The 22,145-nt window shown below is 43.3% G+C and overlaps 1 protein-coding gene across 1 annotated transcript in view; it reads left to right on the forward strand.

The window, feature by feature from the left end:
• LOC143988153 (putative cation-transporting ATPase 13A4) overlaps window positions 1-22,145 on the forward strand; it is a 171,517-nt gene that overhangs the window by 141,144 nt on the left and 8,228 nt on the right. Inside the window, exons 25-28 of the mRNA XM_077487482.1 lie at window positions 305-377; window positions 6,235-6,409; window positions 15,149-15,336; window positions 16,565-16,653. Coding sequence (XP_077343608.1) covers window positions 305-377; window positions 6,235-6,409; window positions 15,149-15,336; window positions 16,565-16,653 — 525 coding nt within the window. The remainder of the gene's footprint in view (window positions 1-304; window positions 378-6,234; window positions 6,410-15,148; window positions 15,337-16,564; window positions 16,654-22,145) is intronic.

Raw genomic sequence — 22,145 nt, forward strand, 5'->3', positions numbered from 1 at the left:
ATAGCATTGTTTCACATTCATGCTGCAGTCCCCATTTTCCTTAAAGGGTCCATAAGAACTCAAGTATACACAGCCTTACCCAAGTACACTTTAGGTAGAACCCCATAATTTTGATAGAAAGAAAAAAAGTAAATTCAAACTGGGGGGGGGGGGTACCTAAAAAATCTAATATTTCTCATAATAAAAGATTAAGCAGTATTGCACTTGACACAGTAATTTAAGAAATTTACAATGGGTGAGTTTAGAGAATCAAGACACAGTTAGCTGAAGAAGGCGATCACATTTTTTATTTTTTATATTTCAGCAACGAAACATCTTTGGAAACAATCAGTGGCTCATTCATGACTTTGCCATTGTGTTTGCAATATTTTTAACAAGTAAGTAAAAATGTTTTAAACTACGATTTTAATGTGGTAATAGCATTATCCAATGCTTTACAGTAAAAAAAAAAAAAAATAACAGAAATGGCAGTCACCTTCAGTTTACTCACTTTGAATGCAGGAATTCTTGAGATGTATAAAATACTAGGGCATTATTACACTTCTCTCCCACTCTGTTTTCTAACTTTATTGATATACTGAGGAAAAGGCATGAGGATGAGAAGTTGAAATATGTTTTATTCACTGGGTTAGTCTATTTTCTCCATGAAGTCCAATGTCCCATGTACTCCACACAGACAATAAAGCAAATGTAGTTCCAAAGCACCATGTAGAGTAGAACTATAGGCAAAATGTTTTTTTTTTCCATTTTGGATAGCGCAAGGGAGTGTCCCATTAGGGAGTTTTATCTGCACTTCCTGTCCTGCAGCCAAAAAAGGAAGTGAGAGGAAATCCCTACAAATCAAGGGAATCTCTTGGGGAATCCCAGGTCATCAGAACTACTGTCCCCATTGGAAGATTTTCCCCTCAATTACTTTTCTGGGGACAACCAAAAATTAGAGATTTTTTTTTTTTTACTTTTAATGATGATAGTAAACAGGAGAAATAGAGAGAATTAACCTCCTTACCCGGGACACAGACAGTAATAAAACTGATCAGGTGTTCTAATGCTTCACTCTAACCAAAACTAAAAAAAGTTTTGTCTTTGGTTATACCGTAATCTACTAATATATTTTTGGACTCTAGTAGGAAACTGCAACACTTGAATTAATCCTAGGCAAACATACAAACCCAATACACATTGAGTCCTATTCGGCCTTTTACCCAGGACCTCAGTGCCTTGAGTGAATTGCTTAACCACTTCCCGACCGGCGCACGCCGATGTACGTCGGCAGAATGGCACGGGCAGGCATATTGGCGTACAGGTACGTCCATTTTTAAATTCCGCCCTGCCATCGCGAGCGAACCGGTCCTGCCGACTCGATTGCCGCGGGGATACCCGAAATAGTCTCATGGGGCGGCTGAACGAGGAGATGCCGCTGTAAACAGCATCTCCCCGTTCTACCTAGCAACAAGTGACGCTGATCTCTGCTCCATGTGATTGGAGCAGAGATCAGTGTTCATTTACACAAAGCCCAGCCCCCCACAGTTAGTAACACGCCCCTAGGAACACTTAACCCCTACACTGCCACCCCCTGGTTAAACTCTTCACTGCCAGTGTCATTTACACAGGAATCACTGCATTTGTATAGCAATGATTGCTGTATAAATGACAATGGTCCCACAAATGTGTCAAAAATGTCCGATGTGTCCGCCATAATGTCGCAGTCACAATAGAAATCGCAGATTGCCGCCATTATGTGTAAAAAAAAAAATTATTAATAGAAATGCCATAAAACTATCCCCTATTTTGTAAACACTATAACTTTTGCGCAAACCAATCTATAATCGCTTATTGTGATTTTTTTTACCAAAAATATGTAGAAGAATACGTATCGGTCTAAACTGAGGGAAAAAAATGTTTTTTTTTATATTTTTGGGGGATATTTATTATAACAAAAAGTAAAAAATAATGCATTTTTTTCAAAATTGTCGCTCTATTTTTGTTTATAGCGCAAAAAATAAAAACTGCAGAGGTGATCAAATACCACCAAAAGAAAGCTCTACTTGCGGGGGGAAAAAAAAGGACGTCAATTTTGTTGCTGAATTGCAAAAAGTGGTCTGGTCTTAAGCCAGCAAAATGGTCCGGTCTGAAAGTGGTTAAGCAAGTGAAACAAGTCACTCATGCAAGTTTAAAATGGAAATGCTATTTTTTTTTGGGGGGGGGGGGTTAATACCAAAAAAATTGATCATATGTAATGGTGTGTTCTGGCACTGTAAAAGTCTGAAAAGTTGCTCTGCTTGCTCACCCCCTGTTGCTCTCTGTCATGAATCTGCAGTAATACTTTCATGCCCTGTCTGTCTGCTTACCTCTGGTCTGTGCATCAGCCTTAGGGCCTTAGGGCCTGCACTTTCACACCTACATGGTTAAGTAATCTTCCCTTAGTGTGGCTCCATCCTAGCCTATACAGGATACACTATTTAACACTGTGCTCTCCAAGCTTGCCTTGCTCAAGCAATATTGTGTGTTTGGATTCCTGTGTGCTTGTTGCTGTGTGCTCCACGTCTGATTCTGTTTACCATCCTTGGCTTGTTCTTGACTATCCATGTCTGCTCGTTGCCCTGATCTATTGGCTTACCTCCGGACTATCACTTGTTGTCTCAGTCTGCTGCTTCCTCTCTATCCTCCAGTAGCCTACCATGAGCATGAGCTGGGAGACCCTGGGGCTGTGACCTGGAGCCAGTTGCAGCGACGCCCGCGCCCTGGGGAATCTTATGCTCTAACTCTCAGTGCGGTCTGTTTGTGCTCCAGAGGACCTGCTTTCCTGAACCACCCAGAGCTTCATCATCAGCAGCCAGCCATAAGATCCACTACATTAGCTATGCACTCCTGACCCCAGTGGTGTGCATCTGTCACCTAGCCTCAGGTGACCTGACAGTTTGCTCTGGCCATGGACCCGACTGATGTGCCACTACCTGACATTGATCAGCTGCAGGGTGTAGTCCATAGACTCGAGACACAGGAGTCTAATCAGACCCAAGTGATGCAATTCCTGCAAGGTTTGGCCTCCTGCTTTGAACAGCTTCAGGCCTCTTTTAGATCCCAGGTTCACCAATCTCAATTGCAGCCGGCGGTTTACCTACATCGCTTACGGTCCCTACCACAAATTTGTTGTATTTACCAGCTCCTTCTCATTTCTCTGGTGACCACCAAGGCCTGTGGGGGGGGGGGGGGGGGGGTCCTTAGTCAGTGCACCATCCATTTTTGAGCTCCATCCTCAAAATATTTCCTCTGATCAAGCAAGAGTAGCTTACATTATCTCCCTCCTAACCAACAAGCCTTTAGCCTGAGCTGCTCCTCTGTGGGAGAGGAATGATCCAGTGGTTTCCAGCTTGTCTTACTTCCTGAAACTCATCCAGAATATTTTAGAGGAACTGAGCCATGTTTCTTCTGTGGCCAGTGCCCTTTTTCGTCTCCGTCAAGAGTCTTCTTCGGTGGGACAGTATGCCCTTCACTTTTGCATTTCAATTGCTGAGCTGGGCTGGAATAATGAGGTCTTAGTTGCAACCTTTTTACAAGGCCTCTCTGACAGAGTGAAGAATGAGTTGGCAGGAAGAACCATTCCCACAGGTCTGGATGATGTCATCTCCCTATCGTTTTATCGCTGGAGTTAATCCCCTTTTTAATGCATGCCAATATTCTGTTTGCTTTGCTTGCAGAAGCTTGGCATTGCATGCCATTTCTGAGCCTGTCATCTACTTGGACACCCAGGTCCTTTTCCATCCTAGATTTCCCCAGAGGTTCTCCCCCTAGTGAGTAGATTACATTCATATTTTTGCCAACCAAATTCATTATTTTACATTTTTCTACATGAAACCTCATTTGCCATGTAGTTGCCCACCATATTCATTTGTGAAGATCTTCTTGCAAGGTTTCCACATCCTGCGTAGAAGTTATTGTCCTGCTTAGCTTAGTATCGTCTGCAAATACAGAGATTGAGCGGTTTATCCCATCCTCCAGGTTGTTTAAGTATTTCCATCCCTAGCCATTCCAAGTACTCCCCATGTATCACTACCCTCTGAACTCACCCCTGTAGCAAGTTTTCAATCCATGTACTCACCCTATGGTCCAAGGGATCTTATTTTGTACAGTAAACATTTATGGGGAACTGTTTCAAATGCTTTTGCAAAATCCAGATGCACCACATCTACAGGCCTTTCTTTATCTAGATGGCAGCTCACCTCCTCATAGAAGGTTAATAGATTGGTTTGGCAAGCACGATTCTCCATGAATCCATGCTGATTGCTTCTAATGATACTGTTATCTTTACTAAAATCTTGTATATAGTCCCTTATCATCCCTTCCAAGAGCTTGCATACAATTGATGTTAGGCCAACTGGTCTCTAATTTCCAGGGATGTATCTTGGCCCTTTCTAAATATTGGTGCTACATTGTTTTTTCTCCAATTAGCTGGTACCATTTTAGTCAGTAAACTGTTCATAAAAATTAGGAACAATGATCTGGCAATTACTTCACTGAGTTCCTTAAGGACCCTTGGGTGCAAGAGCTCATAGTCCACGTGCACTCACAGCACCCGTGCACTCACAGTCCGCATGCACTCCCAGTCCACGTGCACTCACAGCACTCACAGCACTCGTGTACTCACAGCACTTGTGCACTCACAGTCCACGTGCATTCACAATACTCTCAATAAACAGGTACTCAGGCACTCACAATACCCAGTTACTCACAATACACACAACACTCAGGTAATAACAATACATACACATTACTCAGATACTCACAATACTCCGGTACATACAATACACACACACAATACTCCGGTACTCACAATACACACATTATACTCTGGTACTCACAATATACACACAATACTCAGGTACACACAATGCACACAATACTCAGGTACACACAATGCACACAATACTCAGGTACTCACAATACTCAGGTCACTCACAATACTCAGTTGCTCACAATAGTTAGGTACTCACAACCAATAAGTGGTGGAGACATTCCACATCCCACAGCTGCACCTAGGGGCATGTATGCGTGGGGCTCTTGGGAGGGAATGTCTCTGCTGCTTATGATTGATGGCAGTGACAGCTTCCTCAATGGGATACACATAACTAATGAATTTGGTGCTGTGTTCCAAAAAAAACGTCAGCTTTAGGCTAGGTTCATACTTATACAGCGTGAGTTGAATCAGTTTTGCAGTGTGATTTCCATGGGCAGCTCCAATGCAAGTTGGTGTGGTTCATATGCGATTGTAATGAGTTTTTTCTGCAAAATTTTATGCAGTTGAAATCTCTCTATCGCTCTCATCCAAGAATGGGAGGGGAGGACACATGGTCCAAGGATGGGAGGTGAGGAACATGGCAATGACTGGCAGAAAACATACTGGAATTGTGTTAAACTTGTACAGGACCCTTTTTAAAATCGCACTACATATATTTGGACAGCTTACAAAGAAACACATGTTATTTCACTTGCAATTACATGCCTTCTGGAACGCATCAGGAATAACATCAGTGTGAACCAGGGCTTAAAGGGGTTGTAAAGTCAGAAAGTTATTTTTTTCTTAATGCACTCATGCATTAAGATAAAAAACCTTCTGTGTGTAGCAGCCCCCCTAATACTTACCTGAAGTCCCTCTCTGTCCAGCGATGTCCATGAGTGTTTCAGCCATCCAAGATTCTCCCTCCTGATTGGCTGAGACACAGCAGCGGCTTCATTTGCTGCCACTGCTGTCAATACAAGTCAGCTAGCCAATCAGGGAGAGAGGGGGCTGGGTTGGGGCTTCGTGTCTGAATGGACACAGGGAGCTGTGACTTGGCTTATGTGCCCCCATAGCAAGCTGCTTGCTGTGGGTGCACTGAACAGGAGGGAGGGGCCAGGATCACAGAAGAGGGACCCGAGAAGAGGAGGATCTGGGTTGCTATGTGCAAATCTACTGCACAGAGCAGCTATGTTTTTTATAATATGTTTGTTATTTTTATAGGAAAAAAATTAGACTTTACATTCACTTTAAGGAAATCCAGAAAACATATCTGTTGGGGGTAGTTGAAACACCACCATGCTGTCTGGTTTTAAACACTGTTTACTAAATAACCAACTTGAAATAAATATTATAAACATTCACTGATTTGGATGCTTTATAGATTTCAGCAATTATATAAATATTAATTTGGTAAGTCAATGTCAGAGATTTGCTTTTAAACATACACTATTTTTCAGTGAGTGCTACCACTGCATACCCGAAACTGGCAAAGTACAGACCACCAGGACAGATGCTATCTCCATCTATGGTCTTTTCAGTACTCTTCAATGTACTTTATGGCATAGCTTCACAGACGTATGCATTTCTTATGGTTCAGCAGCAACCATGGTACAGCAGAGATGATATCTACAGGTAAATCTGTCATAATATATTTATGTTATAAAGTACTGTGTAAACTGTTAACGCTATATAAATCCTGTATACCGTATATACTCGAGTATAGGCCGACCCGAGTATAAGCCGAGGCCCCCAATTTACCCCCAAAAAACTGGGAAACCTATTGACTCGTGTATAAGCCGAGGGTGAGATATGCCTGTCCATCCCTGTGTGTGTCCGTCCATCCCTCTGTGTCCGTCCATCCCTGTGTGTCCGTCCATCCCTGTGTGTGTGTCCATCCATCCATCCCTGTGTGTGTGTCCATCCATCCATCCCTGTGTGTGTGTCCATCCATCCATCCCTGTGTGTGTGTGCGTCCATCCATCCATCCATCCCTGTGTGTGTGTGTGTGTGTGCCCATCCATCCATCCATCCCTGTGTGTGTGTGTGTGTCCATCCATCCATCCATCCCTGTGTGTGTGTGTCCATCCATCCATCCCTGTGTGTGTGTGTGTGTGTGTGTGTGTGTGTGTGTGTGTGTGTGTGTGTGTGTGTGTGTGTGTGTGTGTGTGTGTGTCCGTGCAGCCTTGTGTGTCCAGCCTACCTGTGCCCCGAGCCTCCGTCCGGTCCCGTCCCGAGCCTCCGTGTCGTCCCGTCCCGAGCCTCCGTGTCGTCCCGTCCCGAGCCTCCGTGTCGTCCCGTCCCGAGCCTCCGTGTCGTCCCGTCCCGTCCCGAGCCTCCGTGTCGTCCCATGCCAGGATCGCCGCTCTTCATCGGCGCCCTGGCGGCCATTCCCCTGTTCAAAAGCCGCGCCTCTGCCTCCGCCTGTGATAGGCGGAACACTCAATTTCCCAGCAGTCAGTGTTCCGCCTATCACGGACATCGGCTCATCCGAGGATGAGCCGATGTCCGTGATAGGCGGAACACTGACTGCTGGGAAATTGAGTGTTCCGCCTATCACAGGCGGAGGCGGAGGCGGAGGCGCGGCTTTTGAAAGGTAGAATGGCCGCTGTCTGTCTGCTCGACACGCTGTTCGGGCAGTCAGACAGCGGTGACTCGAGTATAAGCCGAGGGGGGCACTTTCAGCCTCAAAAAAGAGGCTGAAAATCTCGGCTTATACTCGAGTATATACGGTAATAATAATAATCTCAGATCCTGCTTTGTAAAGCTTTCTAAACTCTTGGGATACAACTAAATACACAGCTTAAAACACAGGTTCACTTTTTGTAAACTTGTACTGTATGTACTTGCCCAGCCTCATAAGTATATTATGTTGTGTCCTATACTCAACCTTATTTCTGAGACTCATTAGATGCATCAGACAGAGCCTCTGTAACAGAAGGCTCAGAGATGGTTAAGGCTGCAGATTTGATAATAATTCTGCAGGGGAAAGCTCAGAGGCATACTTACAACGTCTGCATCATCAATTAAAGTTGTAGTTTAACCAAAGAAATCCTGCATAAGTGTAGTCAAATCCTCCTGGAATAGAACCAAGGAAGGTGCCACACCTGACAGAGCTAAGAAAGACCCAGTAAAGTGTAGGAACTCAAGCAGAGGAATAGCATTCCTGGCTGCCAGTGGGTGCATTGTAGAAAAACCAAAACTTTTATTACATCACGTGTATTTTATTGGGATTTTACGTGATAGACCAACACAAAGTGGCACATCATTGTGAATTGGAAGGAGAACGATAAATGGTTTTCAACATTTTTTACAAATAAATATCTGAAAAGTGTGGCATGCATTTGTATTCAGAGCCCTGAGTCAATCCTTTGTTAGAACCACCTTTCGCTGCAATTACAGCTGCAAGTGTTTTTGGGTATATCTCTCTACCAGATTTGCACATCTAGGGAGTACAATTTTTACCCATTCTTCTTTGCAAAATAGCTCAAGCTCTATCAGATTGGATATAGAGCATCTGAACAGCAATTTTCAAGTCTTGCCACAGATTCTCAATTGGATTTAGGTCTCGACTTTGACTGGGCCATTCTAACACATCAATATACTATGATCTAAACGATTCTGTTGTAGCCCTGGCTGTATGCTTAGGGTTGTTGTCCTGCTGGAAGACAAACCTCTGCCCCAGTCTCAAATGTTTTGCAGACTAACAATTTTTCTTCTAACATTGCCCTGTATTTGACTTTATCCACCCTCCCATCAATTCTGACCAGTTTCCCTGTCCCCGCTGAAGAAAAGCACCCCCACAACATGATGCTGGCATCACCATGTTTCACGGTGGGGATGGTGTGTTCAGGGTGATGTGCAGTGTTAGTTTTCCGCCACACATGGCGTTTTGCGTTTCGGCCAAAAAGTAAAATTTTGTGCTCATCTGATCAGAGTACCTTCTTTCACATGCTTGCTGTGTCCCCCACAGGTCTTCTTGCAAACTGCAAACAGTACTTCGTATGGCTTTCTTTCAACATCACCTCCCTACCCCAAGCCCATTACCAGCCCCTTTGGGTCTTGTATGGATATTAAGGGGAACCCCACACCCAAAATATGTTACAGTGAGTGTAGTGTTCAGGGAGAGAGCAGGATAGGCAGGGACAGTGTCAGCTGTGCTTTACTTCTTTAGATAGCTCTGTTACAGTGAGTGTAGTGTTCAGGGAGAGAGCAGGATAGGCAGGGACAGTGTCAGCTTTGCTTTGCTTCCTAACCTAGCGCTGATACAGTGGGTGTAGTGTGCCTTCTGCACAGCATACACCTGAATCTACCCCCCCTCATTGCTGGTGTTGTGTAGTTGATTTGTGAAACACAGGCATCTGCCTAATATTCAGTCAGTGTAGTGTGCCTCCTGCACAGCATGCACCTGAATTTACCACCCCGTTGCTGATGTTGTGTAGTTCATTTGTGCAACACAGGCATCTGCCTAACATTAACATAACATATTTTGGGTGTGGGGTTCCCCTTAATATCCATTCAAGACCCAAAGGGGCTGGTAATGGGCTGGAGGTAGGGGGGTGATGGGGTAGCCATGCCATTTTTCTCAAAGATTTTCATCCATATTTCCAGGACAAGAAATTACATTAAAGCCGCAAGCAGATTTAAATGGCTTTTTTCCTTTCCAAATGTCATTTTGTGCAGGGACTGTTCTAAACATGGGAAACACATGCCACTTCACAGGCATACTTTAGACACCCCCCCAGGCACGATATTTAAAGGAATATTTCACTTATTTTTTCACTGTATGCATCATTAAAATGACTGCTCCAGAAAAAACTTTAGTTTTTAAAACTTATTTTTGCATTGACCCATGTCCCCTGGGGCAGGACCCGGGTCCCCAAACCCTTTTTAGGACAATAACATGCATATTGGCCGTTATAATTAGCATTTTAGTTTTCAAACGTTCGCGTCCATTGTAATTAATAGGGTTCTAACATTCGTGCAAACTTTCGGTCCGTTCGCAGGTTCTGGTGCGAACTGAACCGGGGGGGTGTTCGGCTCATCCCTAGAGAGCATCTAATTACTTTCTATGCTGGCTGGGTCTTCGCTCTTCCTCGCCCCCTACATACATTTTTATGTAGCAACCAGGGGATGAATACAAGGGAATACAATAGAGCATCATTTGAGTGACAACTCTGAGTCTGCTGGGGCTGCTGACATCAAATCCAGGATGGTGGTGTCAGAAACCATGAATCAGACAAAGACAGAAGTACAGTTAAATCACACTTGTTTAATAAGTAAAAAGAACAAGCATAGTCAAAATATAGCCAAAGTTCGGTAACTGGAACAGATGGATAGACTAGCCAGAAAGTCGGAGAGCCAGGGATAAGAGTAGTGGAACAGCAAGCAGGATCTGGAGCCAAGGAGGAATGCCAGCCAAGCAAGTCTTTAACAGGAACGCAGGAGATAGTCTCTGTGAAGTTGACCAAGGCGAAGGCAGAGATCATCTGGGCTGCTCATTAGTAGGCAAGTCTGACGAGCAGGATATCATCAACATGTGAGTCACTGTGGAGAGATAGGAGATGGCAATTAGGCGACAGTTGAGCGGCCAGCTCATAGAAGGAAGGGTCTTCTCAGAGAAGTCCAACTCTGACAGTACCCCCTCCTCAATGACCCCTCCCCCTCGTAGGACCACCAGTCTTGAGGGGAAAACGTCTATGGAAATCACGAAGTAGGACAGGGGCATGTACATCCATGGATGAGACCCAAGAGCCTTCCTCCGGACCATACCCTTTCCAATGCACTAGGTACTGTATGGGCCCATGGAACCTATGGGAGTCAACAATGGACCATACTTCATACTCCTCATGGTTCTTAACCTGTAAAGGGTGAGGATGTGGCACTGAGGTGGTAAAGCGGTTGCAGACCAAAATTTTTAATAAGGAGACATGAAATACATTTGAGATACTCATATTAGAAGGAAGGTCTCATGCGTAAGCCACTGGGTTAATTTTGCAAAGAATACGGAAAGGTCCAATAGACAGAGGTGCGAACTTTAGAAAGGGAACTCGAAGTCGGAGATTGCGAGATTACAGCCAGACCCTGTCTCCAACCTGGTAGGAAGGCACAGGCAGGCATCTGTGGTCAGCATGGAGTCTGTACCTATCATGTCGCAAAGCCTCCTGGACCTGATGCCCAAGTGGGATGAAGACCACAGAGGTGCTCCTCTAATGCAGCAATACTCTGTGTAACAAAAGAGTCAGGCAACATGGAAGGTTGGAAACCATAGTTACCACCATAAATGGGGACAATCTGGAAGCAGAATTTAAGGCACTATTGTGAGCAAACTCTGCCCACGGTAAGAGGTCTGACCAGTTGTTATGATGGTCAGAAATATAGCAGCATGTAGGAATTGCTCCAAGGACTGATTGGCTCGTTCTGCGGCCCCATTTGACTGTGGGTGATACACAGAGGAGAAAGCAAGCTGAATTCCCAACTGTGCACAAAAGGCTCACCAGAACCGGGACACAAACTGACTACCCCTGTCCGAGACAATAACCTTGGGTAACCCATGTATGTGAAAGATCTCCCAAGCAAAAATGGAAGCCAGTTCCTTAGAAGTGGTCAACATCTTAAGTGTAATACATTTTTTAGAACCGGTCAACCACCATAAGGATAACTGTGTTGCCCTGGAAGTTGGTTAACTCCACAATGAAATCCATAGACAGGTGGGTCCAGGGCCTCTCTCCATTGGGTATGGGTTGTAGGAGGCCACTGGAAGGTGTCATGGAGTCTAACTCTGAGCACACACAGAACAGGCAGCTATGAAGGCAGTTACATCAGCACATAGACTAGGCCACCAGAATTTTGGGGAAATAATCCAAAAGTGTTGATTCTTCCCAGGGTGCCCAGCAGCCTTGGGAGAACGGTAAGTCTGGAGCACGGCAGTATGGAGACTCTCTGGGACATAGCGGCGATCACAAGGTTTCTCAGGAGGAGCATGGACCTAAGCAGCAAGAATTTTTTTCACCCAAAGGAGAAGTAAGACTGGTGCGAACCATAGCCAAGATACGATCAGGAGGAATCATAGGAACCGTAACCGACTCCGACTTGGAAGTGGAGGAAAATTGTTGTCACAGAGCATCAGCCCTTACATTCTTAGGGCTTAGGGCTTAGAATGAGACAATGTAATTGAAATTTGACAAGAAAAAAGCCCATCGTGCCCTTCTGGGAGAGAGGTGTTTAGCCTCAGACAAGAATGTGAGATTCTTATGGTCAGTAAGAATGAAAACCGGCACAGTGGTACCTTTGAGGAGATGTCTCCATTCTTTCAGGGCTAAAATAATCGCTAACAGCTCTCTGTCACCAATCTCATAATTGCACTCCACAGATGACAATTTCTTCTAAAAGTAGTCACAAGGATGCATAGCACTCTGAGGTAGGACGTTGAGACAGAAGGGCACCAACTCCAGTCTCAGAAACATCAACCTCTAGGATAAAAGTTGATGTAGGATCCGGATGTGCCAACACAGGAGCAGAAACAAAGGCAGCCTTGAGACTCTCAAAGACCTTAATGGACTCTGGAGACCAACTCTGTGGGTTACTGTCCTTTCTGGTCACATCAGTCGCGTGCTTAGTTTCTGAAGGACATGACAGACATCTTTGTGGTGGCTCTCCAGGGACTTGGAAAATATGAGGCTATCATCAAGATAAACCACCAATCTTGGAGGACATCTTTAATAAATTCTTGGAAAACTGCTGGGGCGTTACAAAGGCCAAAAGGCATTATGGGGTACTCATAATGGCATGTTCTGGTATTAAACACAGTTTTTCACTCGTCGCCCTCCTTAATCCTCACGAGATTATATGCCCCTCTCAAGCTTCATGAAAACCGTTGCTCCCTTGAGGCGTTCAAATAACTGCATAATCAATGGAATCGGATAGGCATTCTTAATTGTGAAAAGACTGAGATCCCCATTAATCAATACAAGGTCTCAGTTCACCACTCTTCTTCTTCACATATAAGAAGCCAGCACCAGCAGGAGACGAGGATTTGCAGATGAAACCTCAAGAATGTGCGTCTGCAACATACTCCTTCATGGCCTTATCCTCCAAGACTGACAAAGGGTAAACCTGGCCACGAGTGGGTATGGCACCAGGTTGAAGGTCCATTGTGCAATCATATGACCGGTGTGGAGGCAAACTACCGGCTTGACCTTTGTGAATGAATGAATGAAATACTTATATAGCGCACAATGCGAACTGAATCGCTAAAATCACAGTACTCCTCCGGCAGGGAGGCGAGTGAAGAGGTGCACAGAACCTTGGCTACCTTCTGAGAGCATGTCTTGCTGCATTGTTGTGACCAGGAGAGAACCTCAGCACAGAGCCAATCAAAAGAGGGGTTTTGCTTCTATAACCAAGGATAACCAATAACCAGTGGAAACTTGTGAGAAAATAATTTGGAATCGGATTATCTCATGGTGAAGATCCCCTACGGCCATGGACAATGGAACAGTTTCATGAGTCACATGGGCAGGCTTTAGAGGTCGCACATCAAGAGCCTCAATGGCAAGTGGAGTGTCACGCAGCTGCAGCAGAATCGGGTGCTTCAATACAAAGCAGGCATCAATGAACAGGCCTGGGGCCCCATAGTTGATTAGAGCCTGTATCTCGATGGATGACTCAGCCCAAGAAAGGGTAACCAAAACCAGGGGCTTATCCTTCTGGATAACAGGGGACGAAACAACGCCACCTAAGGTCTGTCCATGACAGGACCTCAAGGTATGGGCGTTCCCAGGATGGGTAGGACAAGACTTAATAAAGTGACCTGCCTGGCCACAATAAAGGCAAATCTCTCCCTCCTCCTAAAGGCTCTCTCATCCGCAGAGGGACGTGTGAAGCCCAAGTGCATGGGTTCACCTTCACTGACCAACTTGGTACCAGGAGGCATGGGAGGTGAGGGAGGCAAGGATGGGACTGCAAAGCTTGGAGACAAATGTACAGGAGGCTTCCACTAGCACTTCTTTAAAAGAGTCTTTCTCTGGGTCGAGTCAATGAGGGTGGCAAACGTGATCAACTTCTCAAGCTCAGTGGGTATATCTCGGGCTGCTATCTCATCCTTGATGGTATCCAAGAGACCATGATAAAAAGCAGCCACAAGGGCCTCATTGTTCCAAGCAACCTCTGCTGTCAGAGTATGGAATTCAATGGCGTAATTGGCAACAGTTCTTGTACTCTGATGGACATGAGCCACTTGGCAGCAGAAGCAGAGCATGCAGGAACGTCAAATATCCTTTTAAAAAAAGCCACAAACTCAGGGTAACTCAAGACAACAGGTTTTTGCGTCTCCCATAGAGGGTTTGCCCAGGCCAAGGCAAAAAGCAAACCTATCACGAAACCTACTTTGCTTCTGTCCATGGGAAATGCCTGGGGCAGCATCTCAAAGTATATATCAACCTGGTTGAGAAACCCTCTGCGGGACTAGCTCACCCCCAAATTACTAGGGAAGCAGAGCAGAACCAGACATACCTCTTATAGATATAATATTTGAGGCAGGTGCCTTCACAGAGACAGCAGGGATGGCCTGCAAAACAGGTTCTACCGGAGCAGCCACAGTGGGAGATTCCAGGTAAGCCGTGTGACTGGGGGTCTGAACTGGGGGAGGCTGATCGCATTATTCCATCCATTCAATAACCTAGGCTGGGGGAAATAGCCATCTGTGCTTTGCGGTTCTCCATAATAAAGAACCATTAGCATCTGGTAAGCGGCAGCATGTACTGTGGTGGAGGCGTTCACAATTGACACATTTTTGGATTTACTTCACAGTTTCTTCACCGTGGGAGCTATTACCATTATCTCTCTTTGGGACTTTTTTATGGACTTTTTAGTACAGTCATTATGGATTGATTATGATTTAAGTTGATTTATTTATTTATTTTTATTATCACCTGTATCCTATTATCAACACGTTTTTAGCTATATCTGTTTAGATAAGTTATTTAGCATACTATATGTAGGAATTGTTTTTTGCACATTTTTCCTTTGCAATATTGGGGAGATTATTAATTATATATATATATGAATTGTTTTTTGCACATTTTCCTTTATATTATTGGGGAGATTATCGATTAATTTTTTAATGTTTTAGCATCTCTTCATTGATTGAATACCTCACTATTTCTTTTAGCGCAGCCCGCTTTCTTTTTTCTTTTCCGTGAATGTAGTAAATCATTTGGGCATTGCAGCTTGTTTTTGTTTTTTTCATTAAGTTAGCGCATTTTTTTCCTTTTTTCACATTAAAAAAGCTTTGCTATAATAAAGTTTCAAATGGAATAACTATACAGCTTTTCTACATGTGCTAATGTGGTGTTTATTGTCATTCTCTCCTAGTGCCTGCCATCCTGGAAATGAAAGCCTGAACAGGAATCTTACCCATATTTTAATTTATGAAAGAAAGACAATTAACTATTTTAGCTTTGAGTCTACAACACTGTGGCTGATAACATGTGTACACTTGGTGATCCTATCTTTTGTCTTCTCTAAGGGGAAGCCCTTCCGACAGCCATTATATACTAACTGTGAGTATATGACATATGCAGTCACTTATCAAGCAGACCTAAACTAGGTAAACGGTTGTATTTCACACATTAGTGCTCCCTACAGAAAAAAGATCACCAGGCAGGAACCAGGAACTGGAACACAGTGACTCTTGATTGGCATGCAGGAGTGTAGCCAGGACAAAAGGTCATCGACAGCTGGGCAGTTAGGTACAGCAACATGAGACAGAGGCAGGATACAGGCTGGGACCAGTACACAGCCAGGCAGTGGGGTACAGGAGTGCAAAATAGGAGTGGAGTCAGAGTAAAAGCCAAAGTCACAGCAGGCAGGCAGGAATACAGAGACTGGTCAGGGGAAAGCCAGGTCGTGAACAGGTAGGCAGGTATAGCAGGTCAATACACTGGTTAAACAGAAACGCAGCAATCTGTTCATGTCATAGCCCAGCTCAAATAGCTTATTTGGCGCCACTATCGGGCGCACAATTGCACACTCTTTTTGTGCACATGCTAATACATTTGCACTTGCATGCTATTGCACATTCTGCAGTTTGCTCAGAATTATGAGCATGTAATAGCCTTCTGGTTCTAATATGTACTGAGCTTCTCCTACAACAATGTAATATAATGACCTCAAACTAGAAGGAGGAGATTTTAAAAACAAATCTATTAGAAAGTATTAGAAAGTATTCTTTTACTGAAAGGGTAGTTGATGCTTGGAATAAACTTCCAGCAGAAGTAGTAAGTCAGTTAACAGTAATTGGCTTCAAACATGCTTGGTAAAAACACAGCTCTATACTCAGACAAAAGAAGTAAAAAAAAAGCAAAAAAAAACACTGCTCACTGGAAGCTAGGGAGAGGGAGGGAAGTGGCAAAGCGTGCTGTGTGTGACAATTTCAGTAAAGGCCCAGGTGTGCAGCCACTGGGTAGCAGTCACAGACCGGGCTAATTTCACTGCTGGCTGGGCCTACATAATATATTAAAAAAGGGAGAGGTAGATTGCAATGGGAGAGCCATATTCAAAATACTAATATTTCTCCCCTGAAACGTTAGAAACGTTCTCCCAATTGCCAACCAAATTTCTTTCTAAAACTTGATCTGGGTTGGAAAAAGAACACAAACATTTGACCAGACGCTATAGACTAGACAAGTTTACCACTTTTTCCAAATCACAAGTAGGAAAGCAATCTAAACAACTTATTATTTTAAATATTTTTCTTATCTATATATAAATTTATTTTTTGTTTTCCAGATTTGTTTGTGGTCGTACTGATTATAGAAGTTATTTTTACCATATTCTTCATATTTGCTGACTTTGAAAACATTTACATTGTTTTAGAGGTAAGCATTTACTTACAAATCAAATAAACAACTTAGCATACTAGTGACTTTCTAAATGCGCTTTGTGATTGCCTTTCTTTAGCATTTTCTCTACTTGATCACTTAGTATAAAACATAATTTGCCACAAAGGGAAAGCAATTACCAGGACACACAGAAATTCACAAATGAGATTGAGGTGCATGATTCTTCTAGTGCCGTGTACACACGACCAGACTTTTCGACGGACTGAATTCCGTCAGACTTATCGACAGAGTTTCGATGGACTTCCGTCGAATTGAACTTGTCTACACACACTAACAGCAAAGTCCGACGGATTTGACCGTGATGACATACGACTGGACTAGAATAAGGAAGTTCATGGCCAGTAGCCATTTGCTGCACTAGCGTCGGTTTTTGTCCGTCGGACTAGTATACAGACAAACTGATTTTTCCACCGGACTCGAGTCCGTCGGAAAGATTTGAAACATGTTTTAAATCTAAAGTCCATCTGATTTGCGACAGAAAATGTCCACTGAAGGTCTGATGAAGCCCACACACGGTCTTACGATTTGTTCCGTCTGACCAGTTCTGTCAAAAAGTCTGGTCGTGTGTACACGGCATTAGGGTATGATCATACTATATGCAGTTACCTACATTTTTCCTTATTGGATGAATATAGTTAACTACCCCGACACAAAGAAAACACGTTTTCTGTGTGTCATGTTCGCACTAGAACACTGAGTTTATATGCATTAGAGGGATGTACATAAAACTGCAATGTGTTTGCAACTTTTTTACGCAGAATAACGTGCCTAAATGTGCATAAAAACACACAGAAACATGCTGAAACATATGTGGCTTCCAGGCCAACAGAGAAGCTTTTTAATAGCTTTTTTATGCTCCTTATAATGTAAATGGTTTGGGTTAGTTTGAGTTCACACCTATGCAGGTCAGGAACCAGTGCATAATCACACTGGTTATCAACCCGCAGATCCGCTGCATTTTAGCAGACACACAGGGTTGACAATAATTTTTAATGGCACCCCCACACATCAAAAAAACGCTTTTGTGGTTCTGTGTGGCTGCCCTGCACACGGTTTTGGAAAAAGGGTCAAGGACTTTTTCATTGATTTTCCCACAGGTAAAACCATAGGTTGAAGGAAAGAAAATCGCTGGATTTCCCCATCAAGGCCATGAAAAACCAGTGGCCGGCCAGCTCCCCATCAGCACTCTTAGCCAATGGCTGCTAGAGCTGAATGGAGTTTTCTGGTAGAGGGGCCGTCCCCCTGTCAGTACCCAAAAGCTTAGCAGGGGAGATCGCTGTACTAATGTTGGATCATTAGTACAGCGGCTCTGACCGGAACTGCCAGGTTTTTTTTCATTCATCCTGCTGGGTAGAATGAAAAAAAAAAACTATTAGTGTGCACCAGGCTTTAGTCTATCAGTGTGTAGTAGATGATTACCTCCCAACTTGCTGAAAAGCTCTACCGATAAAATATTTTTGGTAGATAAATAGTGCATTCTTAATATAGGTATAAACATACAGGCATAGTGCCTTGAAAAAGTATTCACACCCCTTGAAATTTTCCCCTATTTGTCATGTTACAACTAAATACGTAAATGTATTTTATTGGGATTTTATGTGATAGACCAGGGATATGCAATTAGCAGACCTCCAGCTGTTGCAAAACTACAAGTCCCATCATGCCTCTGCCTCTGGGTGTCATGGTTGTGGTTGTCAGAGTCTCGCTATGCCTCATGGGACTTGTAGTTCTACAGCAGATGGAGGTCTGCTAATTGCATATCCCTGTGATAGACCAACACAAAGTGACACATAATTGTTAAGTGGAAGTAAAATTATAACTGTTTTTCAATTTTTTTTACAAATAAATATCTGAAAAGCATGCATTTGTATTCAGCCCCCTTTACTCTGATACCCCTAACTAAAATCTAGTGGAACCAATTAGCCTTCAGAGGCCACCTAATTAGTAAATAGAGTCCACAAGTGTGTAATTTAATTTCAGTATAAATACAGCTGTTCTGTGATGCCCTCAAAGAGACATTGGGGGCGTCGACAATAAAGAGCTGCTATTTTTAGCAGCGATTTACCGTCGTTTTAGCTGTGCTTTTAGGCTACTAGCGGGGTGCTTTTAACCCCTGCTAGTGGCTGAAAAAGGGTTAAAAAAGCGCCGGCAAAGTGCAGTGGTGCTTTGCCAGCGCTTTGGCGGCGCTGCCCATTGATTACTAAGTATGAACACCAATCTCTGTCCTCCCCTAGTCAGTCTCATCCCCCGCACAGTTAGAAGACACCTAGGGAACATAGTTAAGCCCCTGATCTCCCTCTAGTGTTAACCCCTTCCCTGCCACTGACATTTATATAGTAATCAGTGCATTTTTATTGCACTGATTGCTGTATAAATGTCACTGGTCCCAAAAATGTGTCAAAAGTGTCCGATTTGTCCGCTGCAATATTGCAGTCCTGATAAAAATTGCTGATCGTCACCATTACTAGTAACAAAAATAATACTAATAAAAATGCCATAAATCTATACCCTATACATATCGGCCTAAACTGGAACATTTTTTTTTTTTTTTTTAATTTGGGATATTTATTATAGCAAAAAGTAAGATATTGGGGGTAATTTACTATAGTGCCAATAAATGATCTTGTAGTCCTGGAAAATAGCACCCAATTAAGGCCAATTAAGACTTCAACTCTCAGAAACTGGGCACAAATGCAAATGGTAAGCATCGCTATTGCCGGCGAATATGCCTGTCAGATCACATATGCGGGAATGGTGGAAGTCAATGGGGCTCGAACCTGCATTTGCTAATTATGCTGCTGAGTACAATGTATGTTTTCAAGCGGTGACACCATTAGTGGGATTCAAACCCATGGCTTGAACCTTTAAAGGTAGCAGCCTACCACTACGCTATGGAGCTGAGCACAAGCATACACAGAAAATACTATTATTAATGTATGATTCTCTTCATTCTATACAATAATTGTTTGCATTGGAGGGATTAATATTATGCTACCAAACATGCTCATGTGTCATTGGCTATTGGGGAGGAATAACACTCTATTTTTGGTTCGCACCAGAACTTGCAAACAGGCAAAAAAAATATGTGAACACCAAAGTCTATAGGACACAAACATGAAAAATCAAAAGTGCTCATTTTGAAGGCTTATATAGAAGTTATTGCCATAAAAAGTGTTTGGGGACCCGAGTCCTGCCCCAGGGGACATGTATCATTGCAAAAAAAGTTTTAAAAATTGCAGTTTTTTTGGGAGCAGTGATATTAATAATGCTTAAAGTGAAACAATAAAAATGAAATATACCTTTAAATATCATGCCTAGGGGGTGTCTATAGTATGCCTGTAAAGTGGCATCGTTTTTCTGTGTTTAGACCAGTACCACAGCAAAATGACATTTCTAAAGGAAAAAAAAGTAATTTAAAACTGATCGTGGCTGTAATGAATTGTCGGGTCTCGGCAATATAGATATTTAGCAACGTCACGTGGCATCAGAGGGGGGTTTATGTCACCGGGTGGCCCCGCCCTCAGCTATATAAAATGTCACCAAGAAGAAGCATCACTCGGCGGGAGCCACTCATGGATGTGGAGCTGTTTTTTTATTTTTTCGGTCTGTCGGGCAGCGTGAGATGTATCTACATCACATTTTTTTTTTTTTAAATAAAGGACTTGTCCCAAAGTGTCTCCTGTCTTTTTTACTATTTTTGACACTTTTTTGTGAAATGGTAGAGGTACAATGTACTCGTTACCAATTCACTTGGGGGTAGGCCGGGATCTGGGGGTCCCCTTGTTAAAGGGGGATTCTAGATTCTGATAAGCCCCCCACCCGCAGACCTTTAACACAAAGAAGCTGCGCTTTACCATCATTTCTGCAGAGGTTTTCGGCCGCTAGGTTAAAATGACCCACGAAGCACCTCTGCAGTGGCGCTTTGCCGGCAGTTCGGCAGCGCTGCCCATTCATTTCAATAGGCAGGAGCGGCTAAGGAGCAGTGTATACACCGTTCCTTCACTGCTCCAAAGATGCTGCTTGCAGGAGTTTTTTCAACATCCTGCCAGCTCATTGCCTCAGCGTGAAAGCACTGAAAAAGGGTTAAAATGACCCACAAAGCACCTCTGCAGTGGCGCTTTGCCGGCGGTTCGGCAGCGCTGCCTATTCATTTTAATGGGCAGGAGCGGTGAAGGAGCGGTGTATAAACCCCTCCTTCACTGCTCCAAAGATGCTGCTTGCAGGAGTTTTTTTAACGTCCTGCCAGCGCATTGCCTCAGCATGAAAGCACTCCGGTTTTCACACTGAGACTGCAGGGGACCCGTTTTTCTGGCGCTTTACATGTGCTATTTTTAGCCCAAAAGTGCCTGAAAAATGCCTCAGTGTGAAAGGGGTTAAATGTAGCAGACAACTGTGCAGTGACCTATAAACATCATTTAGAATCTGTCACTAATCTCATGTCAGCATTCTAAAATATTGTTGAATACTGCGAGTTATTGCCCAACACATACTTAAAGTAGTTGTAAACCCTTACACACCACTTTTACCTACAGGTAAACCTATAATAAGGCTATAATAAGGCTTACCTGTAGGTACTGGAAATATCTCCTATATTAACCATATACGCTTGCGCCGACACATGTACACTTTCTAAAGGGCCAGTGCCATGACTGTCAGCTCCTGCGCGCATGCACGGGAGTGAAGTCACGCGACTCTGGCCAGTCACAGAGCCAGAGTCCACGGCCCCGAAAGGAAGAGGGGTAAAGATGGAGGCGGGGACATCGCCGACATCGGCTTTGTTTGCAGGTAATTGGCACATAATGGGCTAGTATGCAATGCATACTAGCCCATTATGCTTTTACTTTGTAGGGAACAAAAGAGGAAGTAAAACCCATCAGGGTTTACTTCCTTTTTAATAAGTACAAGACATTCCAAAGCCAGGTGGCATTTTATTTTTTGAAAGCTTTAGTTTATCTTGGAACATATGATTGTAATCCTAGCTAGAAAAAATGTTATACCCTGTTCCCTTTATGCATCAATGTGCATTGTCTGTAGCAGTGTAATAAATTTCAATGGAATAATGAATAACACTACTGATAACCTCTAAAAGCTTTTAAAGCTATGCAAAGTTTTAGGTACCGATGCTTGTTGGCATTTCTAGGGTGCATGCAATTTTGAGTCTTGACATATATAGTTAGTATCTGTTTACTCAGTGTGACCTCATCTTTTTTTATTTTTAACAAAAATTGCTTATTGTATTGTGTTTGTGTGCACTAAAATGTATTTTATTGTATTTTTTTTTCCTGAAACTTTGTGTTTGATAAATGGCTGTGCAAATATTGGGTGACATAAAAAAATTGCAGCAGCCACCCATTTATTCTCCAGGGCCTCTGCTTTAAAAACATATAATATTTGGTGTTCCAAGCGATTTTATAACAAAAAAAGCAGATTTTAACGTGTGTGAAAATTTTCAAATTGCCCCATGTGGT

This window comes from Lithobates pipiens, unplaced genomic scaffold, assembly GCF_037356315.1.
Source record: "Lithobates pipiens isolate NorthernLeopardFrog02 unplaced genomic scaffold, aLitPip1_a1.2 Scaffold_18, whole genome shotgun sequence".
NCBI classification, from domain to species: Eukaryota; Metazoa; Chordata; class Amphibia; order Anura; family Ranidae; genus Lithobates; species Lithobates pipiens.